This window comes from Ascidiella aspersa, chromosome 1 (genome assembly GCF_963924565.1).
Source record: "Ascidiella aspersa chromosome 1, kaAscAspe10.2, whole genome shotgun sequence".
In the NCBI taxonomy this organism is placed as follows: Eukaryota; Metazoa; Chordata; class Ascidiacea; order Phlebobranchia; family Ascidiidae; genus Ascidiella; species Ascidiella aspersa.
In genome coordinates this window covers 22,299,028-22,311,761 of record NC_139447.1, presented here as the reverse complement: position 1 = coordinate 22,311,761, position 12,734 = coordinate 22,299,028, and the positions used below count along the sequence as shown (strand labels likewise).

The 12,734-nt window shown below is 33.5% G+C and overlaps 2 protein-coding genes across 2 annotated transcripts; both read right to left on the bottom strand.

Annotated features, from left to right (window-relative positions):
- Nucleotides 1–233: 233 nt before the first annotated feature.
- LOC146168291 (fructose-1,6-bisphosphatase isozyme 2-like) lies at nucleotides 234–10,615 on the bottom strand. Its single transcript, XM_083390842.1, has 7 exons — nucleotides 10,402–10,615; nucleotides 7,132–7,294; nucleotides 5,099–5,191; nucleotides 4,185–4,325; nucleotides 3,057–3,194; nucleotides 2,574–2,693; nucleotides 234–1,100 (listed from the first exon to the last, which is right to left on the bottom strand). The coding sequence occupies exons 1-7, from the start codon at nucleotides 10,572–10,574 to the stop codon at nucleotides 894–896; spliced, it is 1,035 nt and encodes a 344-aa protein (XP_083246968.1). The 5' UTR covers nucleotides 10,575–10,615; the 3' UTR covers nucleotides 234–893.
- Nucleotides 10,616–10,619: 4 nt separating this feature from the next.
- Nucleotides 10,620–11,758, bottom strand: LOC146168290 (tRNA N(3)-cytidine methyltransferase METTL2-like). The gene has a single exon (XM_083390843.1). The coding sequence runs from the start codon at nucleotides 11,660–11,662 to the stop codon at nucleotides 10,679–10,681; it is 984 nt and encodes a 327-aa protein (XP_083246969.1). The 5' UTR covers nucleotides 11,663–11,758; the 3' UTR covers nucleotides 10,620–10,678.
- Nucleotides 11,759–12,734: the final 976 nt, after the last annotated feature.

Genomic DNA, 12,734 nt, shown 5'->3' with positions numbered 1-12,734 from the left:
ACGGAAATGCTTGGGTGCACTACGCCAGTTGATAAGTTAATCTCTTCCGGGATTCTTGCTACTACTTTAAAGTCAAGTATAACATACAAAAAAAAACATTAAATGCTACAATTAAATACGACTTTACGTATTATAAATTCCACTTCGGCTTACCTTTGTAGGTTTTCAGTAAGAAAAAGGTTTTCAGTAAAAAAAGTAATGGTAAAGTTTAACTGTCGTATTTTTTGTACTCATTATGTAAGGTATTTTGTAATTACTGTTAAAAGTTTGTAAGAACATCTATGGATAGAACAAACATGAAATGTGCACTAATTTACAATTAGAATATTGCAATGAATAAAATACATGTAAATTATGAAACCAAAAGGTAAATACGCGTTCTTTTTGACAAATATGTAAATGATTGAATTCAAAGAACTGTTAAAATGATTGAATTCAAACATCTGTTATACGGGTTTTAGTTCAATAGGAAGCCCATTGCAAACGCAAAGTGTTTTACATTTAATATGCTAAGTCCTTTTCATATTAAGTTAGAAATAGCAATACTACAATAGCAATAATACCGCAAAACAGTTTGGACGAAGGTTTCTAAAACTACGCCTTTTGATTCAAACAAAAAAGTACGTTACCTAGCAGAATTGCATATTATAAGTGCTTTTATTAATAGAGAAATGTACAACGGGCTGACTGGAAGACAGTTTCAAACCGGTTAAAATTGCGAACTCGTTTCCGTTAAATTTTACATACCCTACGTCATTAGTGTGGCTTAATTCCCTGAAAGCGATTTTATTTAGGTGGTCATTTTACGGTGTTCATAAAAATTAGGCTTTATAAAAACACAACAAAGCATTAATAACTTATATTGTGCTATATGATAGTTAGGAAACAAAAAATTAATTAGAGCCTTTAATGTGCTTCTGGTGCTTCTGCACGATTTCCAGAAACTCGTCGACGTCATCAGGCGAGCCAATAAATATCGGAACTCTCTGATGAATGGACTCTGGCTGAACGTCGAGGACGTCGAGCACACCGGTAGTTGATTTACCACCGGCCTTCTCCACTATATAAGACATTGGAGCAGCTTCATATAGAAGACGGAGCTGCAAGTAAAGGTTGATTTAGAAATATTAGAACGGCGCCATATATCAAATTAAATAAAAAACATTTACTTTAACAGAGGAACACGTTATATCAGTGTGTCGTTTAACCCGCTTCTGAAGTTCAGTGCTCATGTTATTAAAGTGACGATGCGTAACCCTACTTTATCGCACATGTGTACTCTAAAAAGCGGTGTGTTAAACTTGTTTGTAAATTTGGACAGTGTCGCATGCTTTATTTACAGCTAGCTGTTTACATAGTAAAAACTACAATGAAACATGTTGGCGCTTTGAAATCATTGAATGATTGTAGATTCATGTTAGGCCCTAAGCAGTTTTAAATATAACAAAATTTTTATCATTTTCTTTACACTCCTACTAGAATTTAAGTTATAAACGTGCCCAACCTACAATAATTAATTTGAGATTGATGAGGGCCACATGTTGTTATCGTTCATATTCTTATGGTCCTGAAAACTTTTGTTCATATTATAATTCTTAAATATTATAAATAATTTTTGCAAGTCATGCATTTTGTGCATCGATTTGTACATGAAAAAATTTAAGTTTGGAGAAGAAATTCACTGTTAAAAACCTGTTTGAAGTTGCTTCTAAAAAATAAAATATAACCCTTCCTTATCAAAGGGGGGATTTAAAAAGAGGAAAATGTCGATATTGGTGGATTTTAGGGCTTTTGGATGACAAAATTTAGGAAAAATGTCAAACTCTAATCGCTAATAGGGGCATCTCTTAGGAAAGCTTTGTTTAAAATGTAACCCTGGGGAATTTGCATAAAACTGCACAAAATTTTAATGATATTATTAAAAGACAAGTGAAGAAGAATCTAAAAACTTCAAAACAAAAATATTCCTAACTGTGGATCAAAAACTAGTACTTTAGATTTTGATTAACAGGATTTTTTTGATTATTTATTCCGAAAGAATTTACTTGGCAAGGAGGAAAATATACAAAAACTAAAAGGAGGAAAATATACAAAAACTTTAAGAAGATAGTACCAGAAATTTAAAGTGTCATCCACTATTTACATTTAAATGGACTTCAAATTCTGGCCACATCTACTTTTTCCTGCTAGGCATCAGAAACAGAAAATAACATTATGAGTGCATAGATTCTACCCTATAAGCCCTCTGAAAAATAATTGTGAAACAAGACACAAAAAAATAGCACTGTACAATACACCCTGGTAAAATAGATGTGCCGTTCGTTAAAGTTTCTAAAATGCTATGCATTTTTTGTTATTTTATATGCTGCATGCTAAATTGAATGATGGCTTATTCAAACATATTTCTGTTTAACAAGGTACAGCTCTGTGTTTCACCTTCACAAATTTAAGGAAAGTTTTCATTTTTGTTTAATCGAAGCCTTTTATGTTAGTGCAAAATTTAAAGGTGACCCACTGGTCAACAATGGCCTTTTTAAATTATTATGTTTTTTGGTGGAAACTACAGATTTTACCTTCCCATTTGGACTTTTGCTGTGAGCAGGATAAGCGAATATTCCACCATACACCAGAGTTCGGTGTACATCAGCAACCATAGAACCAATGTAACGGGCATTGTAAGGTGAACTACCATCCTAACATAAAAGTTATTGTATTGTGTTCTACTGTAGTTTTACAATATAATTTGTAAATTAACAAAAGCATCATTTATTTTGCAATACTCAATTCTTCAAATAAGTCTCTAGCTTTGTTATTCATGTCTTTAGAAACATTTTTCTTTGTTTTTTTATATGCTTTGCGCATAATTAATTATCCCACAGCAAAAAAGCAAAACCTTAACAACGGAACAATATTTATATACACTTCCTACTTCAAATAACCTAAAATTTGACTATTTTTAGATTTCTTCTGTGTAGTCGGAGTCCAATTTGTGATATATTTCAAAGAAGTGTTTTCACAAATTTGCAAGCAATCTTAACACATCCAACAATTTATACCTGGGGAAACTTTTTTCTATCTACATATTCTTTAATGGCTGGATCCCAAAACTTGGAATATCCTTCATTGATGCTGAAAATTTTTCCTTTTTTTTTAATTTTTAGATCTTTTTCAGTGAGTACAAACTCGCCAACCATCTGAAAAATGTTAATAGAAGTAGTCCAGTTATATGCAGTATGGCAGAATGCTGGCGACTACCTAACGGTTCTTTACACACATATTTAATCACACCTATTTTTGAAAAGTGGAAATTTGTAATCGCATTACACACATGTCAGAAATTAATATTGTTGTGCCATTTTGAAAAAGGTTACAGTAGTGTGAAGCACATTGTTAAGTGAGAAAACGCCAGTGTAAGGCATAGAGGTTGTTTATTATTTAAAAAAGCACACAATTTTGATCAAAGAGTTGTTATGTGTTTTTAGTCGCATCGGCATATTAGGGAGGAACCAGGCTATGCTTTCTCCCTAAGGCCTAAGGCTTAAAGTATATTTTTGGTTGTTTTAAATAGTGAAACGCAAATAATTTTCGCGCTTTGCGCGAATTTTGCCCTGGTTTTGCTTTATCTATCCCAGAGGTAATATGCATACTATGTGGCAATGTGCCATGTTGCAGTGTGAATGACAATTTCTATGAAATTTTATGAATAATATCATTATTTCGAGCAATATAAATTGGAAATTTAACCTAATTTATCATTTTTTTTTTCGTGCTTTTCATTTAATTTTGCACTGCATGTTTGCACACGAGTTCGCCAGAAAACAGCTCATCTATGTAACAGTTTTAGAGTAAAAAAAGCAGACATGTGCACCCCAAGACCCCAGGTCGTACCTTCACATGTCCCTTATGTATTTGTTAATATCTTAACACCAAAATGTTGCGCCTTTGGCGCTACGTTTTATTGTCTACTTTACTAATTAAAGCCTTGTTTTTCACCAAAACACGGTTCATGCATTCCTTAGGGCTTAGGCGAACACATAATTTAAGTTCAGGGGCGCAACCAAAAACCGAAGAATTTAGGCCAAAAATGTTTGTCACCAGAAGGCTGGCAAGAATCTGCTAGCCTGGTTATATGGATTAAATGACTAAACGGAACACAAAATTAAAATAACTTAAATGAATGTTACCGGATCAAGCATAAACATATCAAGAGAAAATTCTGTTGCAAGAACAATAGCAGTTGCACTTCCATATAGTGCATATCCAGCAGCAACCATTTTTCGCCCTTTCTGCAATGCATCCTTTTCAGTTGGTGGCCCATCACCTGTCTGTAACGTAAAAACATATATTTTAATGAAATCTTGACATTATGATTTAGATCAGGTTTGTTCAAAATAAATGTCTGCACTTGAGTGCTAAAAAGTACTGCTACACGGGCACAGCACTTCTGTAGATTTTTTTACATGTAATCATAATCTAGTATCAAGTTTCATGATACCTTTATTAATAGGCATGAGTGGCATAACAACATGGCTGTATTAAAAGTTAAGGTTTTCGGATTGGGTATAAACAGCTTTTTACAACTCATGACATATCCTAATAGGTACTAAATGCTCAAGTATTTAATTCATTTGAAGGATGATTACACCATTAAATTTTTATTAAAATTACGACATAAAAAGTGTTCTTTTTACTTGATAGCTAAAATAAGTATTAAACAAATCTCAACCAAGCAGTTGGTACAAACAGTCAAAAACTTGGATATTTTACAAAAAAGCACTACTTTCACTTTTCAATGATTTAGTTTTCAATGATCAAGTCAATGATTTCTGAATGCAGTTTTTTAAAGTTAGAAAAATAACAGTAAACCTAATGCAGTTTTCAATAGTTTTGAATCCTCTTAATTGTGGCTGTACAAAACAAAGCTTCATTAGATTTTTAACATAACTTTTGATCTGATAAAAGATAGGCATTTTTATGATTCCAAGTATAAGGCAACATAACTGGTAAATATTTTGTTGAACCTGGGTAATGTGGAGTATTTAGTCTAGTACCCCTTAGTACCCCCTTTCTTGGCATTGGCAACAGCCCTTGCTCTTACCTTTTTATAAATTCCAAAAATGGTTCCAATCGAGACAAGGCAGTCAATGTTTGAAGATCCGTCCAGAGGATCAAAAGTTACAATGTACTTTCCCTAGATTAGAATGTGTACATAACAGATTTTAATAATCTGTGACAAAAAAACAGACAGTGAAACAGAGCCATCTTTTTACACAACAAATTTGCCATATTTACAAGATGGGTGTTTTGAGTCAAAATGAGTCGCCAGTTGAGCGGTATCATTCAGCATTCACCAGGAGTTAATTACGTGTATGAAGAGCAATCAAGTGCAATATGTCAACCATGGTTATTATCACCAAATATATAAAAAAATGTTTTAATCAGCCCCAAGATAGAAATTATCAATTAAGTTGCTGCACATCTTGTAAATGATGCTGTCAAGATAGTGTCCATTAAAGTAAACACTGATAACTCAGCTTGCAACACTGCTGATACATAGCATGACTCAATTTTAGTAATAATTTTGTTAATTCTATATTTTTCTTAAGGTCTCTAAACCATAAGAACTTCAATAAGCTAAACTTTTTATAAGTTTTTCATAAACATCAAGAGCTTGGAAATTAGTCCACATTTGTTGAACAACAAGTTCCTTATAGTTAGATGCCTTACAATTTTCCCAAAATCAATCATGCCTTTGTGAAGCTAACGCATGTCAAACTTCGTTTAGGGCTAACGATAAACAAATGCCACTTATTAGGATAGTCTTGAGGGCTGCTCATTGCTGCAAAAAATGCCACATTAACCAAGCAAAGAAGCCTCATACAAGATCATTGAGCTAGCTATAATTGAAATGCTTAAACTTTCTCCTAAAATTTTCCGTTGTTGTACTAGATAAGTTGCACTGGCAGCTTGACAGACTCTTTGTTAGAATAATACCTTATTCTTCTTATGACAATGCCATCTGAACATTTATAGTTTGCAGATGTTGCAATTAGGGATGCTCAAAGTAGAATATCGAATCCAATTCTGTCGTTTATTTCGGGTAATTGGAACCAATATAATTTAATGTTTTACCGCCGATTGTTGCGCCTAATTGTACAAACGCGTGCGGTAAGTTGTATGTCGCTGCGGCGACCAATTTACAGTGCTTGCTTTAATGTAACCCGGTAGTGCAGTGTCAGCGTTTTTTCGGGCGACCAATTACTTCGCGTCTGGCGATAACGTTTGTCTACTAATTATGTGTCAATTAAGCGTTTTGGGGCGAGCGATCAACGTGTAAAGTCAGGTGCATAGTTCGCAAATTTCTAAATGCGTTAAGTTGCAAAAGTAATATTACGTTGCAACACGTGCTGGCCATCGAGAAAATGCGCTATAGGGTTACTTAAGGTCAACTTTAGGCCAATATTCAGCGAGGTTATGCAGTTATGCCCAGCGTAAATTGTCAAGTATTTGTTATGTCAATAGTAACTTTGTATTCTTTGCAGTACATTATTTGACTGCATAACAGATCAATTAGTCAAAAAAGAAGCACTAAGACCCAACAATGCTTTTAAAAACTGTACCGAATTGCTAAAGAGTTCTGTGTGCAGTGTTGCATTGTACTCACTATTGGCAAAAATATAAGTTTTGGCAACAACCTGAACAGTGAACATGTATTACAGTTTACACAACTGCTTTAAATGACAGTTGTTAAGAATGTAAAACATTTTTTATTATAATGTACACATGTTAGCAATTTGTTTGGGCGATTTATTGCTGTGATTGTGGGCCCTGTAGGGTAGAAAAAGATTAATCCATTCCCCAAACAAAATCGAGGTTAAATAATTTAATAAAAATATACTAGGATTCGCTATTCTGGATTCGTTATTCTAGATTCGAAACCTATTATTCTAGAATACCTTGGTATTCTACTTTGAACATTCCTAGTCGCAATCGTCATCAAGATTTTTGGGGTTCCAAAATATTTCTGCTAAAAGTCCCTACTTTGTCTTTCTGCTTAAACTCCCTTCTTTGTTAGGATCATTACAAGGTTGGTCAAATAAGACTCTTCTAAATTAAATTAACTATATATACCTGTTTTTCTGTTTCAACAACAATTGCTTGCTCATTTTCTTCTGACACCATTAGACAAGTTGTAAAGGAGGACTTGATCATGTTGATAAACATAAGGTTTGAAATGACATCTAGCTTCTTTTGCTCATCTCCAGTTGTATTGGTGGAACCGGCAATCCCATATCTGGTAAAATAATGTTGCAATTATTTTATGTAGTTTAACAAATAAACATCAAAGTACAGTACAGTATGAAGGTGTGTTAAAAAAAAAGTATTATTAAAACTATTTTGAAAATATTTAACAAGGGGGTGCTTGTGTATTTTGCCAGGGGATATAGTGTGGTCATGGATGCCAAATGGGGTGCTCCGCCCAGTGTTCCCTCTAAGGTGCACAACTGCGCAATTGGGCAGCCACACCAGACAAATTGAAAAGTAAAATTTGCTTTTCCACACTTCATCATTCTCAAATTAAAACTAAAATATCTTTACTTTTTTGCCACAACAGTTTAAGCATTTTGCATTGGCCATTTTTTCATTGATGTTTGTAGCTAAAAGCAAGTAAACAAATCAAATCCGCATTGGCAATTGTGATGTAATACATGTTTTGCGGTAAATTACTTATCCATGCTGTGTATGTTTTTTTATCTCACGCAGAATCAAATGTCCACAGGAAATCCAAAACTTTTGACAGCGGTTCTTAACCAGGGGTACGCGTACCCTTAAAAGCCATTAGTAAATAATTGATTGATTGTTTGTTTGTTGTAAATATTGTTGAACTCAAGACTGTTTTTAATGCATGCATTCAACACGTAAGTAATAAATACCGTGAGTTAAATTCCTATTAATACAATTTTATTTACTTCCGTTGACTATAGTAGACAGGGGATACAAGAACAAATTCATGAAAGCTTAAAGGGTACGAAAGCTAAAAATGTTAAAAACACTGCTAAAGAGTTTAGAAAAGTGCTAAACACTGTAAGGATTGTTTGACAATAATTCATGAAACCAAAATGCATTTTAGGGATGCATATTTTTAACACAACCGCATTTTTTCCATGATTTCTGTGCAGGTACAACTGTGGGGTCAATGACCCTACAAATTGACAAATTCATCTTGATAATTGCAAATGTGCAAATAGTTCGCGATTCTTGATTGTATGGTAAAGGCATGACATATTCTAAATTGGTAAATTGACCGCTCTGTTGCCAAATCCTTGAACGTGTTCAAACTCGTTGCAGTTGAACATTTCAGACTTCAACCGGGAACAGAAAGTTGTGAGAATATTTGTTTCATGACGTCGCGCTTCGTAACGTCGTCTCTAAAATTTTCACCACTCACCGCTATACAAAAACACTAATCTGCCGCGGGCCCCTGCTAACCCAGCCTTAAAATATTCTTGCGCAATACAAAAAATATTTATGCAGTACAAAATTTTCTTAAAAGGGAATACTAGCTCCGCCTTTCCTCGCAATAATAAATCTATGAGTAAAGTACGGCATATATGTGTCTATGCATATAATTTCTGACATTATTTCTGCTTAAATTACAAAAAAATTAAAAAAAGTGTGTTTTTTCACAGCACACTAGGTTTGTTAAGATTTTAACATTTTTTAAAAATTTAGCTAATCAAACTTTTTACTGTGGTTTGGAGCTTATAAATCGGATTGACAAATAAAATTATTGAAATGGGGTCATGATTTCGTATCGCCAAACGCGCTCAAAGTTTAGCAGGCAAATGATCAGGATTTGGGAATTCCCCTTTTGTGAAAACTTAATGAAGTGACTCTATTGTAAACAAATGATGACAAACAGTAAAATGTTCTATAAAATGTAAACTTTTTCGTATTATATATTTGTCTGGATATAGTCGCCACTGTTCTTGTACGACTTGTCTAGTGCGCTGCTGTGATCATTACTGATGTATACCAAGTAAATAGCGTTTGTTTAACTTGACCATTCTCTTAGCTGCATAATTATTAACAACCTTGACAGTATTTACAAAGTTTGGTACAACTTCAAGCCTCAGCCAGTTACAATGAACGTCCAGAGAGGAAAAAACAAACCAGAACTCTTGGAAAAAAATCTTTAATTTTGGTGCTTTCTGTTACTTGCGAATGCATCACCGGCAACCCAAGCAAAATTTACTTTGGTTTGCCCGAAATTTTTCATGCCAATGCCGCTTTTCTTCTCTTCGTCCATAGTAGTGTATCTTACAAAAATATTACTGGCTGGTGGGTATACTGTTAGTTTGGCTTATTCCATTACAGAAGGTCGCTGAGTTAAAGAAAAGTAAGACAGATCAGAGGTGTCTGATGTGGCCTCAGAGAGAGACGGGGTGTCTCTCTTGAACAGAGAAAGTACAAAATGATATAAACAAAACAAGAAGAGGGCAACATATTGAATATACAAGAATATCGTTTGGCAGATAGAGTTACCTCAAAACATAGGTACAAAGTCACTACAGTAGGGTATGAACCAATACAAAACAATGAAAATAGAAAACACTACAGTTCTTCATTGGTGTACCAATGAATCAATAAAGCAACCTCTGCAACCTGGTTGTCCTATTTTGAATACTCTTTCAAGGTTTGTGAAAACTTCATGTCATTTATTGGAGCAAAACCAAATACTTGTTTTAATCAAGCTAGACATTTTTCGTATAATTTAATTAGAAACGAGAGTGTTAAATATCAAAAGCTATAGACAAAAAAATAAAATATATACACAGGCGTTGACCTGGGTGTGCAGAGTGTTTTAGATGCCCTTGATTTTTGGCAACGCTATCAAAACGCCCTGGAATAAGTGGTACTTGCATTTAGTGTACAAATCCACTTCTAAAAAATCTATATTACAATACCCCACCAGTTGCACAGTTTGGTATACTTAAATATTGTACGAAACGCTTTGCGTGAATCTTGTTAATGCATCTGGTAAGTACCATTTTGAAGGGAAAAAAGTTGGCCATCAATTAACTTTCAGATGTTTTTGTTTTGTACGAACTGTTAAGGTTAAAGAAATATTTTCCCTTATCAGTATGAACAAAAACGTGCCCAAATCATTTTTTAAGTTGTGTACGAAACAAAAGTGCCCCATATTTTTTTATAAGAATATGTAAAAAAAATGACAAAATCATTTTTTTGGAGAAACGTCTAAATTAAAGCATACAAGGAAGGGTCTTACTTTTTATTCGCATGTTTGTAACAACCATAAATTTACCAAGCTCCCCAACTACTTTACACTTGCAATCACATTTAATGTGACAACAGGATAATTAAAATATGTTGACTTACAAACGCATTATACCAGCCCTTCTAACATTTGTAGCAATGGTCTTGATTGCCGTACAGATGGCATTCAGCAGCTGTGTAAGTTCACCAGTTGCTGATCCACACTGCCTTCCCCTTTCTGTTATAAATCTAGTCAATGTGCAAAGGTCATCTTGATTCAACGTATCAACCGACATAGCAAAGGCAATTTGTAATAAATACAATTTTTTTTACCATTCGTCCTAAAAAACACAAAAATATTATTAAAAATACATATATATAATTAATTAAAATAAAGACACTATTTTGGTTTATAAAATTTGGCCTGAATCCAGACTCTATACATTTTAAGCTGCCTTGCCCTGTTGACTTGTAGTCTTCGATCTATAATATTTTGTTTTTCAATGAAACCATTTGAAGTGAAAATTTCCCTTACTTCTGACTGTGTAAAGAAATACACCAATGTACCATCACCTCTTGAATAAAAATTTTTTGATATTAATCGATTTTTTTTAAACCGTAATTGTGCCATGTCATACCGACCATAATCACGAAATAAAATAATTCCACCAGGCTTCAAAAGTCGAGAAATTCGTTTGATTGTAGCTTTCATTTTGTCGAACTCCAGTGCAGATAAAACAAAAATCATAACTATAACATCAAGGCTATTTTGAGGCAAAGGAAATTGTTGTTCTTTACTTATATCATGAACAAATACATGACAACGAAGGGGGTCATAGTCTCTGTAGTTTAACACAACATCAACAGCAGATTTTGAATAATCACAACCATAAACAAACAAGTCTTTCGATTGATTTACTTGAAGCAGTGGAAATATTGTGTTCCCAGCCCCACAGCCAACTTCTAGCACTTTAAATTGCTTACTTTCTCCAGGAAATGCCTTGACTAATGATTGATTCAAATCTGTATCTTCATCATTTTTTAATCCATCAAGTTGACTTGAGTTTCCACAGGAAGTCGCATTGGTAAATTCCAGTAATTCTGGAAATTCTGTAAATAGCCAATGACGGTCTTTGAAAAACTTATTATCATGTTTATCATAAAAAGTGTCCCAATTTGATGCGGCATTAATTAAAAGTTCATGTCTTCTTTCCTCTGAAACAGGATGCGCTGAATGACTTTCAGTAATCTGTTTTGCTTCATTTTCCTGTTCTGCAGTCCATTCTACACTGTCCCAAGCATTGTGAGAAAATACATTAGCTTCTTCTGTCAGAAAACGAGATCCAAATGCTGGTCGTTTGTCCTTGTCCATTTTTATCAACATAAATATATCAATTACCTTTAAAATAAAACAATGTATTGATATAAATGCATTATATTTGAATATTATATTTTATTAGACATAGGCGCCGAACAGGGGTGTGTGGAGCATTTTTAAATCCTGAAGGTTTTTGGTGGGCATATGCACGCCCTGGAATTTTATCAACTCCATATTCCATTCAACATAAAACTATGACCATGAATTTAGTGTTGTTTGGTTTTCTAAATTTTCGTACTCATTTTAAAACTGTAATTGGTTTAGCGACTGTTGCCAGATTCCCTGTAAGAAAAAGCTTTTTTTAATATTAAAGGCCTTTTTTCATTTTTCGGCTGATTGAGCATGCAGTATTTCAAAGATATGACACTAAAACGCTATGTTATAAAAAACTGAAAGTAATTCAACAAAAAAAATACAATTGTACACTAAAATATTCGCACTCACTACGCTCGCATGTCATGCCATGATGTAGAAATTAACAGCTTCTTTCACATTTTTAGAATATTTTCAGCAAAATTTAGTTAAATGCTATGGCAATAGTCATATATGTCATTTTATTGCAAGAACGAACATGCTCTTAATAATAAATTTCAAAGCCAAAAAGGTCGAGTAGATCGACAGCATCTTGATTGAGACGTTTCGATACGAACTTGTATCATCTTCAATTAGTGTGTCACATGTCTCTAACATGCTCTTGCTTTACCAAACAAAAATTTGTCTTGACAAAATTACAAATGATGCAACTATTACAAATGAACTTAACACTTTTTTTTTAATTAATTGGTCATTGGAATACTAGTAAAACTTCTATACCACTATTAGAGATGCATAATTCATAATTTTAATACACCGTTAAGTTTTTAGTTTTACGCGGTTAGCACTGCTATCTGTCAAGCAGTCAAATACTATGGTGCAAAGAATACTATATTTTCCGAAATTAGTTTGAATGCAGCTAAAAAGTGCCCTAATTTGTTTTATTAAAGTTACATACAAACACAAAAGTGATCAAATTAGTTCAATTCAGCTACATACACCTAAAAAAAGTGAATAAAATTAATATTTTCGGGCTTATGTAAAA